Below are 21,564 nucleotides of genomic sequence, written 5' to 3' on the forward strand. Positions count from 1 at the left end.
GTTCTGCATTACATTTGAAAATTTGTGCTTCATTCAGGAGAAATTAATGTTCTTTTAGTAAATTTAAAGGGATAGTTCAGCCAAAAATTAAAACCAAAAATTATTTGTAAGAATGCTTGTAACCAAACAGATCTCGTGTTCAGCAGAACAAAGAAATTTATACAGGTTTGGAACAACTTGAGGGTGAGTAAATGACTGAATTTTCATTTTTGGCTGAACTATCCCTTTAATAGAAACCTAATAACATACAAATAATTAAATAAATAAACCTTCACAGTTTCATAAAATTTATTTAAAAAAAGACAAATACAAAATAATTACAGAAAAGTCATTTTTTTATTAACAAACAACCACTTGAGATTGTCATGCATCAGTAAAGCAGCACATTGTGTTCCACTCTTCGACACGTCTGGAATGAGAACATTCACGTTTTTAACCAGGGGCGACAAATGAGGATCAACCACCTGGATATTTCAACTTGACTGGCACTGGTCCATAAACAATCATACAGAGATCCAAGCAATGGAGGTACTCCTCAGATCCATCTTTGGATGAAACCCAAGACAAACTGGTGACATTCCACCACACCTTAAAGTCTTCAGCAGAGAAAATCATGTAAACGTGCATTAGATCTCCTTTCAATAAATGTGACCAAGTTTTATATTCTATAAAAAAGGCACAGGTTTTTAAATAAACCAAAGTTGACAGGTAAACTTCCAGCCTGAAAAGGCCAATGTACAAAAATACACTTAAATCAGACCTTTGGTTTTATATCAATACAGTACAGCATTCAAAAATTAGCCACCTTTGATTTGCTAAATATGTTAAATTCATGATAAGAAAGGCCAACACCCATTTATCACTATAGGGCAAGATTGCAAACAAGTTTTTGGCAGTTAACAAGAAGAGTGCAAGTAGATTATCCCAGATAAAAGGAAATACATATATATTAGTAATTAAATAAATATAAAACACCACCACCATATAAATAGCCCTCTGCTTACAAAACCCTCCCTCCAAAAATGTAACCCTTTGTTCACCCTATAAAGAAAGATTGGTCCTCCCATTTCAGCAACAACGAGTCATTGTGGAACATGATCATGTCCAGATATTTATCAAACACATTTAACACACACACACACACACAAAAAGAATCAATTATGTGTTATAAGAGGAAGCACTTCAAAGATGCAAGATTCAAAATGAATCTCAAATCTCAGCACATATATTCAATAAAACATCTTGTCCTGTTTTGTTTCCATCACACAATGTCCTCGACCTATCGCAGTTTTCTCCTCCTGAGGTATCCGCCGCGCTGGGATTTGTTCAAGCGCAGGCCCAGGCAGATGACCAGCTTGATGGGGGCCAGGATGGCGATCACCCAGCCCTGCAGGACGCAAAGATAAGAAACAAGGTTAGGGGTGACAAACATGGTTTCAATCCACCTATTTTTATGCACATTTTGGGACAGTGTTGGGGAAAGTTTCTTTTAAAAGTAATGGATAACAAAACTGTGTTACTAATTGCGTTACTTAGTTACTTTTTATGAAAAGTAATGCATTACATTATTTTGCATTACTTTTTCCTCACTTGGGCTGGGCTTGCTTGTTTTTTTTGTTTGTTTTTTTAATAAGAACAAAAAAAAGTTATATTTTTGGCAAATGTAAAGGCCCTTTCACACCAAAAGTGAATGAATAAGCCTCAGGCTGAAGGAAATGCATATTTACACCTGTACAGTAGAGGGCGCAGCTCAAACAAACCTTTCAGCTGTGCTGCAATACTGGATTAAAGAATAGGATGCAGGAAGGAAACTTATTTCTAAATCTAAAGTAATTTTTGCTTATTAGTCTGGTTGAATTAGATAGTTGAAGGTCAGCAGAAGAGACATTGGTTAATAAAGTAAGATTAAATACATAAAGTATATTTGTGTAATTTAATATAGTTAATTATTACAGGTTTGTGTAAAATTCTGAGATTGCATTTCAAAAATGATAAATGTGTATAAAAAAAAAAAAAAAAAAAAAAAAAAAAAGTGAAAAAGTAACTTGCGTTACTTATTTATATAAAAACTCATAAAACATTTGCAAATAAAGCACAAAGTTAAATTTGCAACTTTGGGTGGAAACATAGCTAATGAATGAACTGTATTAAACCGTGCTAGGTAGATTTGAAGAGGGGCGTTCAGGCAGTCGTACCATGACGGCATGAGGGAAATAGCCGTTGGTCTGGTCCTGCAGTCCCACAGTGTTTAGTGCAGCAGCTACATAGCGTTCAGGGGTGGGCTTGTCCAGGGTTGGCTTCCTGATCTTCGTCATCTTGGTAGCCACGAAGAAAGGCAGCACACTCTGTGGCAGGGACAGAGACATTCGTTATTTTCAGAGTTTTTTCATAGGCTTATGTATATTGTACATCATTATATTTACATATACACCATATATATATATATATATATATATATATATATATATATATATATATATATATATATATATATATATATATATATATATATATATATATATATATATATATATATATATATATATAAAACTTGATTTCTATGACTTCTTCCCTCCATTTAATAATGTTTCACTCTGTAATATTGCACATTACAGCAGTAAAGTAGCATTTAATGACAGTTTTCACACCTGGATGATGATCCCTTTGCACCTGTACTCTGCTTGAAGTCCACGTGAGAAGTAGTCCACAAAAGCCTGTAGAAAAACAAGTAAAAATCATCCTCTAAAAAGATAAATATTTTCTAAATGCTGCATGTGAATTTAGGCATAACATTATAGTGTACAGTATGAAAATTGTATACTCACTTTGAGATTTGCACATTTAATAGTGTTATTAAATTATTGTTTTTAAAGATTCAACTTTAAGTGAGCATTAGATGATGGCAAAGGTAATCTAAATGTAAAAATACAAAAAAATTTGCACAAACTATTAAATATACATTATCGACCAATACTAATAAATAAACAATTGTGACCAAGTTAAAGGCACAATGTGTAGATTTTGCGCCGCTAGAGGTCACCGATTCAAAATGAAAGGCGTAGCTTGATGACGCCGAGTTTGAGTGCGGAATCATGGGAGATCTTCACCTAACACCTAGTGAAAAAGAATCCGATGGGACTCAGAAATCATGTTCATGGATGAGATTATTAACGTTACTGTAGTATGAAGCAGAGCAGGGCCGAGTGCTGTGAGAGCTGAACGAGGACGCTGGAGCTATGGCAAACTTGTTGCACACTACAGTATGCTAGATTGATATTAGAATATCATTAATATAAAATCAAGAAAACGAGATTCAAACAATAAGACTAAACCTGTTGAGCCATATAACAATGATTAGTTTTCTGTCTATAAATGTCTCCAAACAGTTGTTTCCTTGTCTAATAAAACACATATTGTGGCGTTTCCATGGTTTCTACAAAATAAAACTGGAAATCGTGGGTAACGCAGGTATGATGTCATTGATAGGCGACACACGGACATGGTCCGTGTCCTGGTTAAAACTGCTTGTTTCCCTGGATTGAAACATTCTTGGAAACATTTGGGATACTTTAAGTACACAAGTCAACAAAATATATAACACTGTTCTAGTGGTGTTTGGATATTTTAATCCAAAAATCTTACATATTGTGCCTTTAACTTCTTTCTGAAACAATTATGACCACTGATATTTCTCTGAAGAACTTGCCTTGGTGGAGGAGTAGATGGTCAGCAGTGGGAGGGGGAACATGCCACTGGCAGAGGAGATATTGAGGATGACACCTTTAGCTCTGCAATGAAAAAAGGCCAACTTTATTTCAACTGATCACGTTTGACATTGACATCAAACAGGGTCTTTTTCCAGCTGCGGAAACCTGAAAGCAGCCGTCACATCAACACACGTCTAATGATGGTCGCCATGCGTGTTGCCATGGCACCAGCTTTCTCATGCAGTACCCCTGCAGCAGAGTGCTGGGGAGTGCAGAGGGTTGGACCTATTTCTACAAAATTTGCCCAGCTCCGTTATTGGCCTGCATGTTGCATGTGACTCCAGGGTAGCCAATCGGATCGGTGCATTGTTGCTTTACAATTTTATACAAAGAGTGTGGGGGGGGGGGGGGACAGGAGGGGAGTGACACTCAGGAGGAAAAACCCTGTTTTGAAAAGCTGCACTGAATTCCCTTTTAGTGACAGCGGTCATGTTTGGAATTCCAGTCACAAGCTGGGAGGATGTTTTAATAATAAACACCAGTTATTGCTTCAGGACTCACCTTGCCTCCATTCTGGGCAGAACCAAACGAGTCATCTGGCAAAAGAAAAGGGGACAAATTAAAAAGGAGTTAGACAAAGACTTGCATGCTTCAAAATGACTTGAGACAACATTCAAAATCTGAAATGCTAATATTGCATTAGAGAGAGAGAGAGAGAGAGAGAGAGAGAGAGAGAGAGAGAGAGAGAGAGAGAGAGAGAGAGAGAGAGAGAGAGAGAGAGAGAGAGAGAGAGAGAGAGAGAGAGAGAGAGAGAGAGAGAGAGAGAGAGAGAGAGAGAGAGCGCGCAAGCGTGGGTGGTGAACACGGGAAGCGTTGGTGGAGATCAGCAAAACACAGGGAGAGAGAACAGGTACAACAGAAGGAGTACATCAAAGTGGTCACGTTGCAGTACTTTTACCTTTTCAAATTTAAAATTTCAAAATTAAGAATTCCGAAACCCTTCAGCAGCTAGTACTTACTTGGCACACTGAGGTGATGTTGACATTGATCATGGTAGTGATGAACTGCAAAAGGAAATGTACAGGTGAATATTTCTTATGAGTAATGAGGCTACTAATATTTAAACCTCCTCAGAAAAAGAATAAACTCACGTTTTCCAAATCAGGGATGTGGAGGAAAAATTCGGGGTATGGATAGGAGATTCCCACATTGTTAACTATGGATCAAGAGACAAAAATAGAAGATTGGATGTGGTTGAATGCGATTGAGAATGTGTATCTGAAATGTTCCGAGGATCACCACTATGCGGCGATAAAGCATCAGGAATGAGACGTGAGCGCTAAACACAGACATATATATATATATATATATATATATATATATATATATATATATATATATATATATATAAAACTATCACGATTTCAGGTGAAAAGAAGGGGAAAAAAAACAGAATATGGGGCCAAATAAAAGCGGTTTCAAACAACACTGACAGGGAATCGTGAATGAAAGTTGTGTATGTGTCAGCTTTCCAACTTTGAAGGTTTGTGTTACTTTCAAGACTTTCAAGGCTCCACGTTGAGAGAGAGAGGAAAAAAAAAAAAAACCTTACCGAGGATTCCAATCTCCAGTCCAGCAAGACCCTTTTCAATTTTAGGATAGATATCAGCCTGACTGTAGTCCACTGCGATGGTTTTTGTTTCCACATTATATGCGCTTTCTGTAATTAGAGACATAAAAGACATTAAACGCAGAGAAAAGACGCAAAACTGTTGAAACGGTCATCGTTCCAGCTGCAGACCTAATATTGGCACTCGGTCCAAGATCAGGCATCCCTGCTATTGCTGCTGTTCTAAAAATAACTTCTCTGGGACTTTGCCCATTGCACCAAAACACAGATTCCTGGCCAGCAGGGGGCGCTGCGTACCAAGAAAAAGGGGGGAAAAAAAAAATCGGAGGAACTTCCTCCATCTCCCATCCTCTGCTTGTTTGAGGTGCCTGCAGCAATTAGAATTTATTGTCCAAAGGCTCATTTGTCTAAACACTGTTCCACTGAGTTATGAGAGGAAAATTCCTCTCAGGTCTCGCAGCGAGAAGCATTTTTTATATATAATCGAAGGGTTATTTTAAGAACAAGAACACACACATTAATGAGCTCCAAAGACTTTTTTGTTCTGGGGGCTTGTGAGATACTGCTCTCTGTGACTTCTAACACCCCAAATGGAGGGTGATTAATGCAAATGTTAGATTTGAGAACTAGGTTTGGCAAATTACATCCTAGTTCGTGACTAGCCATAACCTTCCCCACATTCTGTGTTGCCAGCATGACTGCGGTACTGGGTATTTCCCCTTCTAACCTCAACAGTTAAGTGCATGCATTTAAGACAGCTAAAAGTTGATTTTAATAACATGTTATAGTAAAAAGAAGTACAGCATAGAGCTTAAATTATTCCTTTCCAGAGCTGATCATGGGCCATCAAGGCATGTTCATTATTCAGTGCACATATTGGGGACAAATCAGTACTGGAAAACTCCCATTCACAATCTCATTCATACTAAGAAAATGGAGGATGGAAAAAAAGAGCAAATTTAATGACCATTTATAAAAATAAAAAAAAACCCCAAAAAACAAAGTACCTTTAACATTGAGAGGAGGCGGCGGGAGAGATTAATAATAATAATAATAATAATAATAATAATAATAATAATAATAATAAATAATAAATACTAAATACTACAACATTATTTTATATAATACTATAAAATAATAAAACCAGTGTTATTGTTAACTAAAACTCTTAAAAGTCATGTTCAATAACTGAAATAATGCCAAATTAAAATAAAATAAAGTACTAAAACCAAAACTGAAATAGAAGTGATTTAAAGCCAAATAGAAATATTTTAAAACAAACTTACAAACATGACAATAACGCATAATATTACTAAAACTTAAACTAAAATAAAAGCAACTCATTCAAAATATTAATAGATAGTATATAAATAATACTAAAATAATTATGTATTACATTATAAAAAGTTCGTTTGGTTTGGTTCATTGCATATAAAGAGATTGATGTGGTAATTGCTTTCACACCAAAAGCCTCAATGTCTCGAACAAATGAACAGTACAATTATATGCAAAATTTAATTTCATGTGATAGTAGAGGAATCAAGTTATAACAGTCATGCTCCTTCACACATCTGACTGGTCTGAACGGTCGATGTTTGGTCATTTAGCACTAGTGTCTGGACAGACGGAAGGACTTCATGCTTTGTGTACATCATGTGAGCACTGATGTAGCATCCAAATAATTCACATTTACTGGAACAGGAAAGGCAAACAGTGGTTCGGCCTTATTCTGAGAAGTGTCGTGCATGACCCCTGGAGCTTGCGTGGACCTTTGACTGTGCACTCCTGCCAGGCTGCATCAGCTCTCCGCCCAGTCAGTGAACCAGGCCCCCACCCTGCCTCTCAGGACAGGGCTAAAAATAAACCTTGTTTCATTAACATCAGGAGGACTGTCTGTCATTCACAGAGATGAGCACTGTAGTTTGCTACACACACACACACACAGATGGCCGAACACTAACCGAGAGACTTTGCCACGTCGTCGAGCTTCTCCTGGGAACGGCTGATGAGCATCATGGAGAATCCTCGTCGAGCAAGCTGAGAGAGAGAAGAGAGTTTGAATCATCTCATTTATAACAGAGAAGCAATGCAAAGCATGCGTGTTAATAACTGCCATGAGAACTCCTAAAAGTGATCCATATCAGCTTCTTTGGCCATTTTCAGGGCAAAAACCATATTGAGTTATTCATTTAAAAACAGAAACTACATGGGATATTTAAGACTATTTTAGTCTTGACTGGATTAATAACCTTTCCAAGGGTATCAACAGAATAAATATGAGCTTTCGACAAAAACTTGATATTCACTAGGGCTGGGACAATAGATCGATTCTCGATACAAAGAATCTGGAGCGATTCTGATATTTTCCGACGTATCGCGATTCTCTCCTGAATCGATTCTGAGCTTAGTTTTTAATAGCAGATGGCACTGTGCTTTAGAAACACCCGTACTCTTCTTGTTTCCAGTTCCTTTCACACCACTTAAACCTGAAATAATCATTCATAAAGTTCGAAAAGATTTGTAGCGAATTACAAGGGTGTTCACATTGGGCTGTTTACATTAATCTCGTGTCATAAAAGCATTCTGAGCATTCTGCAAGTATATTTAACCACTTACATGACTCACAATCGCTCTTCTTAATGAGCATTTGAGTGTGCGGTTAAAAACTAGCCAAGAGCGCCATCTGCTGTTAAAACTAAGCTTAGAATCGATTCAAGAGAAAATATCAGAATCGATACAGAATCATTGTATCGAGAATGGATGTATCATCCCAGCCCTAATATTTACAGCATAAAATCTTACGTTTAGCCTTACGTAAAAACAACTAGAAGTAAGCGGATTTCCCTGGAGAGAGTATAGACGTTATGTAGCTCCGCCCATTTTCAGCACTGCGCTCCGTCTTCCAGTTTGTATTTCCACTTCAAACATTACAATGCTCATGATAACTTTTGTTAACTCTACAATAAGTAAATCCACTTCACCAGTTAATTACTCTTTGACAGCGATGCTATAGAAATACACAGAGCTCCCACAAAAACGGAAGTTCAAATGCAAAATTCGAAAGATGGCTGCACGTTTGTTTATCCGGCACATAAGGTCTATACACTGTCATTTTCAAAATATTTCTGTTTGAGATTTGACCAGCACAACAACAGTGCCTCAACCAATGGCATGGTTTGTGGGCGGAGCTACCTGTTTGACCAATAACAAACGAGGCTAGCGTCCAAGCGGAAACCTGTTTGAAAACAGTCATGCCTTCACATTTACGTTACTTTTAACCATTATGAAAAAGCTAAAGATGAAGCTTGATGTTAACTTTGGAGTGAGCAGTGACATAACTGTACGAGTTATTTGAGGTAACAGGTCTTTTTCCACCAGTAGTCTTCTAGTCACCCTCCTTCTCTTGGCCTCAGAGTGAAACCTCTGTCTTGTGATGAGTCACTGTGCTTTCCGTGGAGCGAAGAGATAAATAAGAAGAGAAACCCTTACCTCCTCCGCATAGGATTTCCCAATCCCATCCGTGGCTCCCGTCACAACTAGAAAAAGTAGAAAGAAATAGACAGGATCAGTGTTTGCGGCAGCTCAATTACTCATTTTTCTCCAAAAACAAACTTATCAAAAGGTACTCATATACACCAGGTCCAAATAAAAACAACATTACACCTGCTAAACTGCCATCTAAGGGACTTTGGAGTCGAAGGGTGTCACTATATTGATGTCCGAACACTTCCTATATTTGAGTATCCATTTGTAGGTTGATTTCCCTAAAAAGTGGCATTTTCAAAACTAGTTTGAGAACCCCAACCAGGAACTCGCCCAACACCCAGCAGTGTCGGTTTGGGGCAGAGTTTTGTTTGACCAATGGCAGACAGCAGGGTTGTTCAGGAAACATGATTTATTGTTGCTTTTAATAAGATCCTAACAACTTCAGGCATATTTCACACAATGCAGCGCTTCTTTCTCAAAACTGAGCAACATTTTTTGACATTAAAATACTCTCATCTTAGCTTAAAGGTGCTAAAGAGGATCTTTTCATTGACTGAGAAACCAAAGACTGTTTAGTGAGTTTTTGAAATGAGCGCATGCGTAAGAACAACCCCCCTCCTTCACAGCTCATTTCGAGGGAACGCCTCCCAAAACTCGTGCACGAGTATTGGAACACGAGTGTTTACCACCGGCATTCGCTGTGTCGTGTTAGTGGATTCATTATGTCGGACTCACCGCAGGTAACTCATAATCTGCAGTTGTTACTCCTGTCTCCTGACAAAAACATTGCATGCGGCGCCTGTAGAGTGTGGAAAGTTACTGGAGCGCGCAGCCGCGCACGTCTTTCACAAGGAACGTCATGGCAGTGATTGACAATCCAGAGGGCCAATCGTTTACGCGATGATCACGTAAACGATTGGCTGATGTTTTTATGGCCCTACCTCGATGATGTATATTGATATTATTCCTTTCAGTGCACCTAATAAATAGTCTTTTATCAGTTAGTAAAGACAGTTTCAAGTAATATTGCAAAAATTTATAAAACAAAACATCCTCTATAGTACCTTTAATATGTAAAGGCAACAATAAGTAAGCAATTTGACATCCTTAAAAAGTGTAAACACTGACTCAGTATTCTCAAACAACAGAAATGTTTTGAAAATACCAGACGAGCCCAACATGGTAACACTGGCTCAACCAATAGTGTAGGTTTGGGGCAGAGCCATCTGTTTGACCAATGGCAGACAGGAACAGTGTTCAAGAAACCTGTTGTTTTTGTTGTTGCATTTAATAAGATCTTATAAAAATATTAAAATTTACTCTAGCTGTATTTCACACAATGCAGTGGTTCTTAGACAAAAAACACTTTAGCTTTATGTTAAAATTCTTTCATATATAAACAAACAAACAAACAAACAAACAAACAACTACAAGGAAACCATTTGTAGGTTGTTTACCACAAGAAGTATAAGCACTGTCTCTAAGGTATTTCCAAAACATTTTTGTCATTTCACAATTCTGACCAACAACACTGCCTCAGCCAATGGCATGAGTAGGGGGCGGGGCAATCTGTGCAACCAATATATAAATTTTTGAAAACTATCATATTTTACATTCCATTTTGTGATGCTTAGCAATATTACTAATATAACTACGACCATCTCAATGTCCCATAATGCTCTTGTTTTACAAAACATACATGGAAACACAAAAAGCAAACATTAAGAAACAAAATGCGTGATGGCTGATCAAAGTGTGGCATGGGCAGTGGTCATTCGCAAGAACAGGGCTGTGGGGTAGAGAATGGGGGGGTTATGACGTCTGTAGAGCACGACAGCACAGGAGGGGTGAGGAGGGATCCTGGGGGCTGCTAAAAATAGAAACGGGGGGGGGGGGGGGGTGGACTGCGCAAAGTCAGATGTGGGTAGAAAGTGAGAGAGCACGACAACGGGAGTGAGAGCACTGGATCGAAAGAGAGAAGGAACAAAAGAAGGTGATTCACAAGCTCCTTTTCAAATTCATCCCAAGAATGAAGCACACTCTGGTGTCGTCTCAATGGGACAAAGTACATTAAAGAGATTGTTCAGCCCAAAATGAAAATTGTGTCATCATTTATTCACCAACATGTTGTTTCCAACCTGTCTGACTTTCTTGTGTGGAACATAAAAGAAGATATTCTGAGTAATGTTTCAGTGTTTTTTGTCCATACAATGGAAGTCAGTGGGAACCAAACATGAGGGTGAGTAAATTACATTTTTAATTTTTGGGTGAGCCATCCCCTGAACAATGGCAAGAGCTCGTGAGGATATGGCTGAAGTATAAAACTCACGTTATGGAGGTGTAAAATCTTGTATACACACTTCATTTGATCAAAACAGTAAATTCTGCACCACGATTGTTCCTTTAACAAAGAAGCATTTAAAAAGCAAACCACCAAAAATGACATGCATGGGACCACATTTCACAGAAGATCCGGTATATGCGTTTCACCTTTTCCCCAAACTTAAGGAATTCCATGCTTTCAGTCAATTGTGCAGGTGTGCACGTACACCTTCAAAACACAGAGTGAGGAGAGCTTGGGGACAATTCCCAGAATTCCACGCAAGGATGGGGTTATAGAGACGCGCTCATCCACACTGAGGTCTTTCTACGGTCAACAACGATCAAAATTTAAGACTAATTAGTCCAAGACTAATCAACATCTAGATTATCTGGGGACCATTCGGAGGATGATTTTTAAAGCATTTGAATCATTTTGCCACCCATCAAAACCCAAATATATCCCACAAAAACACCTTAATCTGAGACAACCCATGAAGCTATATGCAAGCGGACACATTAAAAGACTTGCACTTTATTTTTAAGAGTGCACTCTTAAAAATAGAAGGTTCCAAAAGGTTGATTTTGCAGTGATGCCATAGAACCATTTTTTTTTGGTTCCCTAAAGAAATTCAGTGAACAATTCTTAACAGGGAAGTTCAAGTCTATTTACTAAACATTTTAAATATATAAGCCTGTAGCCTATACTACATCATCATATGTTCTGTCATATAAATAGTATTTAAAAATAAATAAATAAATAACAGCACAATTTACTTGCCTCAAACAACTCAGTATGCATTAGTATTATTATTATTATTAGAGGCCTAATTATTGTTTTTTGTTGATCCATTTCATCTATTGCCAAACTTTAATATGTGAATTATATTATTGAAATAAACACATTTAGCTTCGTCAGGCTTTTAAAACAACGCAATTGCGCACTCAAGTTTATGGGTGCCGTACATTTTACCTGCCTCAAGATGGCGCTGTTCGACACTCTTGATAATAACCTTTCCCGAAACATATAGAGAAAAGCTTCAAAGATTTAATAGGCTTCATTTCTCCAATTTTTTTAGGCCTTTTTGCAAATGTTTCAGTCGAATTTAGCCGTTTTAGAGAGCGTTTACTCGTTTTGAGCCCGTTTTTAAACATTAACTATCTGTAACTTCATTTTTCATGTGTGGGAAAAAAAAAAAAAAAAAAAAAAGACGAAACCAAACTAGCCAATCAGATTTCTTTTCACCCATAATAACCCCACGCTCACCCATGGACGCACATAAACACTTGACTTTACAACACACAAACGCACACCTTTATTTATTTTCATTCTCTCATGCTCTCTTAATATGTCATGAGTGTACGCAGATAGATTTTAATAATCAATTTAAAAGTTATGGAAAAAATAAAAGGCATTAATTAGCGCCCTCTCAAGGTAGGCTATGCACAGTGCGTACAGCCGTACAGCTGCAGGCGCCACTGATTCTTAAAGGCCCGCTGAAGTGAATAATGCTGCGCTTTCCAAGACATAGCGTTGATGTAATTTCAACTGAAACAGGAAGACGGAAATATGTCGAATAGCATTTTGTTTATATCACAGCTTGGCCAGAGCCGTTAAACTCAGTAAAACCTCCGTTTCCTTTTAACATCTAACCATTTCTCCTCCTAATCTCCTCTATATCACTTTAAAATACAGCATTCTGTGCAGAATTCAAATGGATCCGATACCTTTCATGGTCTGAGCCGACTCGCGGATATGATCCAATCTGTGCTCTCGTGTCCCTGGGCCAGAGCAGATAGTGTAACGTGAAACGCCGCAGCACGAGCACAAATGCGAAAACGGACTTCATTCGCGTCAATGGAAAGCATATTTACACTATCCCTATTCTCTGTATAGTGCACTATGTGCCATTCACCATGTAGAAACTAGTAAATGTGTGAACAAATGACCAATTTCAGCCGCAGCTTCAGCGTCTGTTGAGTGTAAGAGGGGGCGGGACTTCAGATTCTAGAGAGCATTTGATTGGACCGAAGATTTGATGAGAAGCTGAAGTGCGATGTGATGTCATGAAAATCCGTGATACATTTTAGCGGAAGCGAGAGGCTAAGTTTTGAATGCTTATATCTCATAAATGCGAATTTTGTCATTGTTTTGGAACACATCAGCTTATTAACATTAAGACTAACATATTCATACTAAAAGCTAAAAAAAAAAAAAAAAAAAAACACACCTTACATTTTGATTTCAGGGGGACTTTAAAAACAAAAAAGCAAACAAACATTTTCTTAGTTTGAACAACATTTTAATAATCTAAATAACCCTTTTCCACAAACCCCCCCCCCCCAAAAAAAACAAACAAAACAAAAAAACACTGTACAGTAAGAAAGGATTTATGAGTGTTAAAAGGATAGTTCGCCCAAAAATTTTGCCATCATCATTTACTCACCCTCAAGTTGTTCCAAACCTGTATGAATTCCTTTGTTCTGTTCAACACAAAGGAAGATATTTGGAAGAATGTCAGTAACTGGGGGGGGGGGGGGTATCGGTTTGGTTCCTGACATTCTTCCAAATACCTTCAGCAGAACAAAGAAATTCTTACATGTTTGGAACAACTTAAGGGTGAGTAAATGATGACAGAATTTTCATTTTTGGGTGAACTATCCCTTTAACACTCATAAATCCTTTCTTATCCTTTTTTTTTTTTTTGTGGAAAGGGGTTATTTAGATTATTAAAAACGTTGTTCAAATGTTTTTTTGTTTTGTTTTTAAAGTGTAGCATGGTGTAGCATGAACATTATTAGCAAGCCCCCTTTGCAAGCACGAAATGGCACGAGCAGTCGTGCTCGGGTACGTTCACGAACAGTACGTTCAGAAATACGGAGCCGCGCATGCGCACTGGCCCTCCTCCGACTCAATATTCCAGCGCTAAAAAAAGCAGCCGAGTGAGTAAAAATAGCTGCCTCGTCTGGAACAGCCGCAGCACTTGAATACCAACAAGATGCTGCCCGCTCACCCTCAATCTCTCTCCCTCTCCCTCTCTCTCTCTCGCTGCATCCCCCAGCAACCCAGCTCATTGTAGAGCCGTCGGTACAGAGAGAGAGAGAAAAAAGCAAAAGCTGACCGGCTCTTATGGAACAGGGGTTTTATGCTAGCAGCAGAGGACAATCGTGAACGAAAACAGTGCTTAAAAACAAAGGAGTCCAGTGTAGCGTGATTAAAATGAAGGGGGATTCGGCCATCCACTACTGTATGCAATCTGTCGCATCACTCTCTCTCTCTCCCACCATGAATGAACCGTTCCCGTTCTTGGCTCAGTAGCACTGCAGAATGCTAACACCTCCGCCCACTCCCCCCAAAGCAGCATCGTGCTTTAAATAGCACAAGCCAGTCACATGGCCAGCAGGAAAAAACTACACACCAGAGCAGTTCAGCACCCAAAATAGCATCTATGCTCGGATAAAGGTGGATTGAAGAAAAAAAAAAAAAAAAAAAGCAATGTGGGGGTGAGAGGGTGCAATATCAGAAATAGCAGCAAAAAGTCACATGCGCACCAAAAAAAAAAGTGAAAAATCAATAGTTCTCCTCACAACAGTCTCCTCCTTGCAAAAAAAAATAATTGGAACAGAAATAATTCAAAACATCTAAACATAGACTTGGTATATTTTTTGGACGCCGGTGTGTTTTTTTCGCGTTAAACATGTGCAAAAGCGTCACGGAGGACTGAGGTAAAGATACTGTATGAGCCGCATTATAAAAGCGAAGGGGAAAAGGGGAAAGTAGCTTCTAAATGAGTATATTTTTTTATATTTTGGCCATAAAAAGATCCTATTAAACGTCTGCTACACAGAATGGGATGTGTAGGCCTAATATTAAAACGCCAGATGGAAGATTTCCTTTTCCAGGAAATAAATAAATAAATGGAGCCGAGTCGTGACAGAGAAGAGAAAAGGGAGGGTGGGGGTTCGCAGAGGGCGAACAAACAGATTCAGGAGGGGGGAGAGGGGTTCTTAGTGAGGGGATGAGCAAGAGATGGAGGATGGAGATAGGCTTAGACAGAGAGAGGAGGAGAGGGGGGTTGCAATTTTACCCATCATCCTCGGTTCCGGCACGTGGCAACGAGCGTGTTAGTCACATGAACGGCAGCGTTCTCTTTGAAGACCCCCACCTCTTAACACAAGAGCCAGGCACACTCTGGCATCATTCACGAAGCACAAGGGCTCACACATTCACAAGTTGCGCAGCCGACATTCACTCTCTCACACGAATGCGTTTCATTCACATTTGGCTAGCATGAATGGGCTATTCACAAACGTGTGCATATACAGTAGTTTAAGAAAGAAAAGTTGAGTGTATTATAACAAACTGGTGAGTTTCAACCTAAAGGCCCGAGCCAGAAGTGGTTTTTAAACTGAAAAACCTTCGATTTTGAATGTCAAAGCAAGTTTGTGTGACACAATCGCCCCCATCCCTATGAATGACTGCAGCTCTATTACATAACTGTGATTTTCAAACACATTTAGTGTTCTAAGGAAGGATGAAGTGAGCCACTGGAGGACAAGAGAGATGGGGAAGGGTGGGGGGGGTGATGAAGCTCTCATTCTGGCTTCCTCGCGCTGCTCGGTCAGCATCACAGCTCAGCTGAGAGAAAGGCCAACATACCTTGTTCACACAGTACACTGCACCAGACACAAACCATCACTGAAACTGAAACCTGCCAGTTGGAACCAAAATTACTAAGACTCTCTTATACTCAGCCCTTATACACTGATAAACTGGAAAAGATTCACGTGGCTTCTTAATGTAGTTTGTTTCTTGCGTCTATGAGACGGATGGAAGTCCTTAACATTCAAATGTCACGAATCCTGTCAAAAAACATGTCTGGGTCATAGGTCACCCCTACATTAAAAATAAGAAATCACATTATGCCGCTTAAAAAAAAATAAATAAAAAAGATAAAAATAAAAAATAATTATATATATAAAATATAAAAATATAATATAATATAATATAATATAATATAATATTATATTATATTATATTATATTATATTATATTATATTATATTATATTATATTATATTATATTATATTATATGCAAAACCTGTCGAGGTCATATTTCACTCCAAAATCAAGAAAAAAAAATTAGCTTAATTTTTTTTTCATTGTGATATTTTCATGACATTAAAAGCAGTTTTGATGCCCCCCCCCCCCCCAAAAAAAAACACCACACATGCAAAAAAGGTAATGAAATGCATTAAAAAAAATGTGTTATTTATGTATTATGTATTATTGTGAAATGTGTATTCATCATGATAGTGTGCTGATTTTAGTTTATGCTGAAGTAAAATAAAGAGTTGAAGTAAAATCTCAATATACTTTAATAATTTAATAAGAAAACGCATTATTCTCCTGAAAAATAAACATCACGGTCCAAAAATTCGCCCAAGAGAGAGAGAGATATATATATATATAAAAACACAGTCAAACCAAAATTTATTCAGACACCTTGAACATTTTCATTATTACAGTTTATTCACTATAGTTTAAAAAAAAAAGGGTAATAAAATAGGACAAGATCCAAGTGTTAAACTGTGTCAGAAAACATTAATTTTAATTATGTCAGATACAATGTGACAAAGTGTCTGAATAATTTTTGGTTCCAAATTTATCAATTTTACTGGAAGTCCACTGTATGAAGAATTTTTGGGTATAATATGTCACAGTTTACTTTATTTTGCTATCCTCACTTACATAAATCAACTACAGTGTCCTGCACCCACTAGTACAAATATATCAAATATCTGAATAATTTTTGGTTCAACTGTGTGTGTGTGTTTATTATATTATATTATATTATATACACACACACACACACACACACACACACTATCTGACATTGTGGTAATATTTGTAGTGCCTTTATACTGGGTATTACATCTATCTTATATCTTAATAGGTATGACTATTAAGATGAGGACGACAATCACCAATGAACAGAATGGGAACTACAAAAAATAATAATAATACGCCATGTTTTTGGGGTAAAACGTGCTTAATTTTTGTAATGTCAATGTAAAACAAGTCTTAATTGATCTAAAATAAATATCCTTTATGGAAAATATCGAGATCTGATGAACCTCTGATGCTTATTGTAAAAATCTAAGCCACATCTGACTATTAACAATGATCTAAAACAGCCTTCTAATGCTACAAGATCATCATGCACAAAAACAAAACCACAGGTTTACAACCTTTACCATTCTTGGGTGCAGTTCCCAAGAATGACACCAGGAGTCTCCCGTAAGCGTCTCAGGCAAGGAAAGCCTGTTTACTACAGGAACACACCACAGGGCCTTTCATCTTGGTTCTTTCTCATACATTCCACTTCATGACTCACCTTCAAGGTACTGCATAGTCAGCACATTACATCTTCAAAAACACATCATCTTTTGACATGTGACATCACACCATCAACATGCAAAAATACACTAAGCCTTTAAGATAACACACCGAGCAAGAGATGAGGAGGGAGAGACTGCAAACGTGTCAAAGAACCATCAATTACACTCATACCGATGTGGAAAGAGTTTCGAGATCTGGAAACGCACTCTTGCTCAACCTGACAAGACCTGTGCTTCTGGACTGACAGGAAGAGGAACTAGTTTTTCCCCATCTCCACTTACTCACTGCCACCTCAAACCTGTGAGCGACAGCGCACGTTAAACTGAACGGGTCCGACTGGTACCCTGATTTTTTGGTTTCAGGGAGTGGCATTCATCAGCTCCATATCTGACATCACACTTACAGAATATATGAAGGAAATAGTTCAAAATGACACTGTGAAAGGGAGTGGTGTTGCAGAGTGAGAAAAGGCGCGATTCTTACGCAAAACCTGTCGAGGTCATATTTCACTCCAAAATCAAGAAAAAAAATTAGCTTAATTTTTTTGCATTGTGATATTTTAATGACATTAAAGCAGGTAATGAAATGCATTAAAAAAATGTATTATTTGAATTGTGAAATGTGTATTCATCATGACAGTGTGCTGATTTTAGTTTATGCTGAAGTAAAATAACAAGAGTTGAAGTAAAATCTCAATATACTTTAATAATTTAATAAGAAAACGAAAAACAAACATCACAGTCCAAAAATTCATCTATATAGGCAAGATTGCAGACCATTAATTGGTTTGAGTGCTGTTATTTACCAATATAGCTACCACACTTTTTCATGTTTATCAAAAATTGGCACCGAATCTGGTAACCTTTAACCTACATACAGGAAACCACATTGCTAACAGGTGATGTAATTGGTTCTGCCTATCAGTTATGAAACAGTTTAAAAAAAAAAAAAAAAAAAAAAAAAAAAAAAAAAAAAAAACACAACAGACTTTTACGCAAAACATGATTGCTTCTTTTTGGAGTGAAGTATAACATTGACGGGTAACAATAACCCTGAAAACTAAAGGGTTGTAGGTTAAAACCTGCTGACTATTGATACTTTAAAAATAAACATATGAACTAACATTATTCGATAAAGTGATTTTCTACAGAAACATAGCAGAAGATACTGCGACCCTCAAATCGCTTTGAATGCGCAATGCCCAAGTCGACCGCTAGGGGCGTCGAGTGCTGGTGCACCTGCTGCCTAGGCAACATCCAAGGCAGTGAAAGACTATGGCATGATGAGCCATTTCAAAATCTTTAACAGTGTGATGAGTTTTGAAGTAACACTATTGAAAGTGCGATTGAGTCCAAGAGAAAATCTTCGCGTTGAACCTCACGGCGTTTGTACATTTGCGTCTCCCCTCACATGCCGCACGTGGTATGGACCCGCATTATAATTAAGATTGGCGTTTTAAACTGCGTCATGTTGCCAAAAACCAACCTCAGTGCTCCAGTGAGGTGATGGAGCGGCCAAAAAGACATCAACTACAAGACTAAACCGCATTTTACCAACGAAACTGCCGAAGCAGTGTGAAAAACAGCGTTTGTCGGGACGCATATTGGCACGCGCAGCCGGGAAACTGGATAACTGGGTCAGGCCAGGGATAAACGGTTGAGGAAATGTGAAAAATCATATATATAATAGAAATATCTGCTTGCGTTTGATATTAAATAAACGCTTTTGCAACTATAAACTTTTATCTAATTAGTAGTGTTGACCATATTGAAAAATGCCAGTCTGAAATACCTGAATGACTCATAGTGACATGCAATCTGCGCATAATATATGAATGCATGGCGCAATCAGTCAACCTGAGACACACGTCGCCTCCACTGACCATACGCATAATGCCTCAATTAGTCCAATCTTTCCTTAAGGATAAATGTTATAAACATTCGCCCTTCATACATATGACAATTGAATCTGACGCGCAAAAAAAAAACAAAAAAAAAAAAAAAAAAGTTCAAATTATTAGTCCCCCCCTCCCTCCTCCTCCAAATCCATGAAGTTGATCTTTATTTAGTTTAAGGCTGCGCCAAATGCGCACTACATTCATCCCACCCATGTCCTGCGCTCATTCCCAACGCATGTCGTTCAACTTACCTGCCCATTTTCCCAATTTGGGAGAGAGAAAATCCCCGTTTCCCAGCACCCATATCCTAAAGCCAGTGATGATCTTGTACAACAGAAACAACGCCAGCGAGGCCGTGGTGAGTGCACCGACCCAGAAGATCGCTGTGACGGCAGGCTGTAGCGTCTCCACCACGTTAAACGACTCCATGTCTACGGCTGGCTGCGCGTGGTGAATGACCTGCAAAATTAGTCGTTGTGCACTGCTTTAAAAGCTTCAACGTGTGCGCCCCTTTATAAGCAGGTTGTGGCATCACACCCCTACAACTCCTCTAACATACTAGTCTATCCAGATTTAAGTGCACACCTCCCACATACTCCACCGCCGCCCATGCGAGCCCACGTCCATTGCTGATTGGCCGAAACTCGCGTCAGTCAACCGCAACTCAGCGTTTATTGGCTATTGTTCGCGTCAATCACAAAGATTCCATTCTCATTCATTCGGTTGCCTGTTTCAATGGGGCGGACCGAAAACTCTTCTGAGTGAGAAGCGATTGGGCAAACATTACGGTGAGCTCCATTCAAATAATTTCATTGGCTGTGATTCAGAACTGGTTTTTCTGTTTCAGTCAGGGTTACGAAACCTCCAAACCCACGCGTCCAACGATCACCCCCCACACTATTTTATGAATGAAGTTTGTTGCTTATTGGCCAAGAGGACTGCTTTTGTCCCGCCCCTGCTGATCGTTCAGTGCGATTCTATTGGTCGACACGAACGTCAGTCACATTCATTCACCAGCGCTGTCACACAAATGAGTCATACACTGGGAAAAAAAAGCTTTTTTGCTGCATTTTAGTTGGATATACGCACATGTTTGACGCTATTTTTCCATTTTCTTGGTTCCCCGAAGCGCATAAAACGTTTGTGAATTTAAAAAAATCCCGCAAATCCGCTTGTTTTCAGTGTATCAGTAACAAAGGACATAAAATAAACGATATTTATGTGTTTTGAATATTACAAAGTCATTGTATAAAGAATAAAAGTGTGAATATACGTACATAGGATACATACAAAGGCTTACATTACATAAATGTATAGCTATATGTCTGTCTGTCTGTCTATCTATCGAAACTTAACCTAAAATATAAGCCCACCGATAATTGTACAATTCAAGTAACACAGGAAACATGTAAATCACATTGTATTTCACATTCATTTAGTAGAAAAAAGCATCGGTGTGGTCAAGAAAAACATTTTAATGTCAGTATTTTGAATTGTAAGATGCTCTGGCTGTGGAAAGCCCTCTCTCTACTATATCTATCTATCTATCTATCTATCTATCTATCTATCTATCTATCTATCTATCTATCTGTCTAATAAGCGTTTCCATGTCTACGGCTGACTGTTTGTGTTGTTAAATGAGCTGCAAAATTAATCATTTGTGCATTTTCCACCAGTTCTACATAGCAACAGGCGATTTAAGCGCTTGGATTGGTTATTTTACACCGTAAATAGCGTACAACCTAAGTTAAGATGATTTAAACCGTGTTTTTGGGGGAAACTCGGCTTATTTTATAATGTAGACACGCTTATTATTCGTAATTCCCACGGTGAACATCGCCCCGCACGAAACTACAACTACCACAAAGCGCTGCACCGAAACATCGCGAGAACTCTCGGCGCGACTAACGCGGAAGAGAGGATGGTTATGTAAACACATAGGCACGTAGTAGGTATGCAGCTGAGCGACATGAAAAAGTACACCGTAAACTGTTGTGAAACACATTTTTAATCGACTCACACATGCATGCAGGCACGAAAGCGATACGCGAGTGTTTTAAGCGGTGAAACTCGTGTTTGGCTCTTTGCTCGTGCCTAGCTTGTCACGTTGACATTCAGTCAG

The 21,564-nt window shown here is 38.4% G+C and overlaps 1 protein-coding gene across 1 annotated transcript; it reads right to left on the reverse strand.

The window, feature by feature from the left end:
* Positions 1-317: 317 nt before the first annotated feature.
* hsd17b12a (hydroxysteroid (17-beta) dehydrogenase 12a) lies at positions 318-20,012 on the reverse strand. The gene is made up of 11 exons (XM_048158804.1): positions 19,694-20,012; positions 8,827-8,873; positions 7,299-7,374; positions 5,320-5,427; positions 4,859-4,923; positions 4,727-4,771; positions 4,269-4,303; positions 3,707-3,788; positions 2,649-2,714; positions 2,196-2,345; positions 318-1,387 (listed from the first exon to the last, which is right to left on the reverse strand). The coding sequence occupies exons 1-11, from the start codon at positions 19,869-19,871 to the stop codon at positions 1,280-1,282; spliced, it is 960 nt and encodes a 319-aa protein (XP_048014761.1). The 5' UTR covers positions 19,872-20,012; the 3' UTR covers positions 318-1,279.
* Between the last annotated feature and the right edge of the window lie 1,552 nt (positions 20,013-21,564).

This window comes from Megalobrama amblycephala, linkage group LG15, assembly GCF_018812025.1.
Source record: "Megalobrama amblycephala isolate DHTTF-2021 linkage group LG15, ASM1881202v1, whole genome shotgun sequence".
Lineage (NCBI taxonomy): Eukaryota > Metazoa > Chordata > Actinopteri > Cypriniformes > Xenocyprididae > Megalobrama > Megalobrama amblycephala.

Excerpts from the sequence above, each read along its gene's own strand:
- hsd17b12a (XM_048158804.1), bottom strand. The coding sequence starts at position 19,871 with ATGGAGTCGTTTAACGTGGTGGAGACGCTACAGCCTGCCGTCACAGCG. Across the intron at positions 4,924-5,319 it reads ACTGGAGATTGGAATCCTCG|TTAACAATGTGGGAATCTCC; the intron begins GTAAGGTTTTTT and ends CTTGATCCATAG. Across the intron at positions 4,304-4,726 it reads ACATCACCTCAGTGTGCCAA|ATGACTCGTTTGGTTCTGCC; the intron begins GTAAGTACTAGC and ends TTCTTTTGCCAG.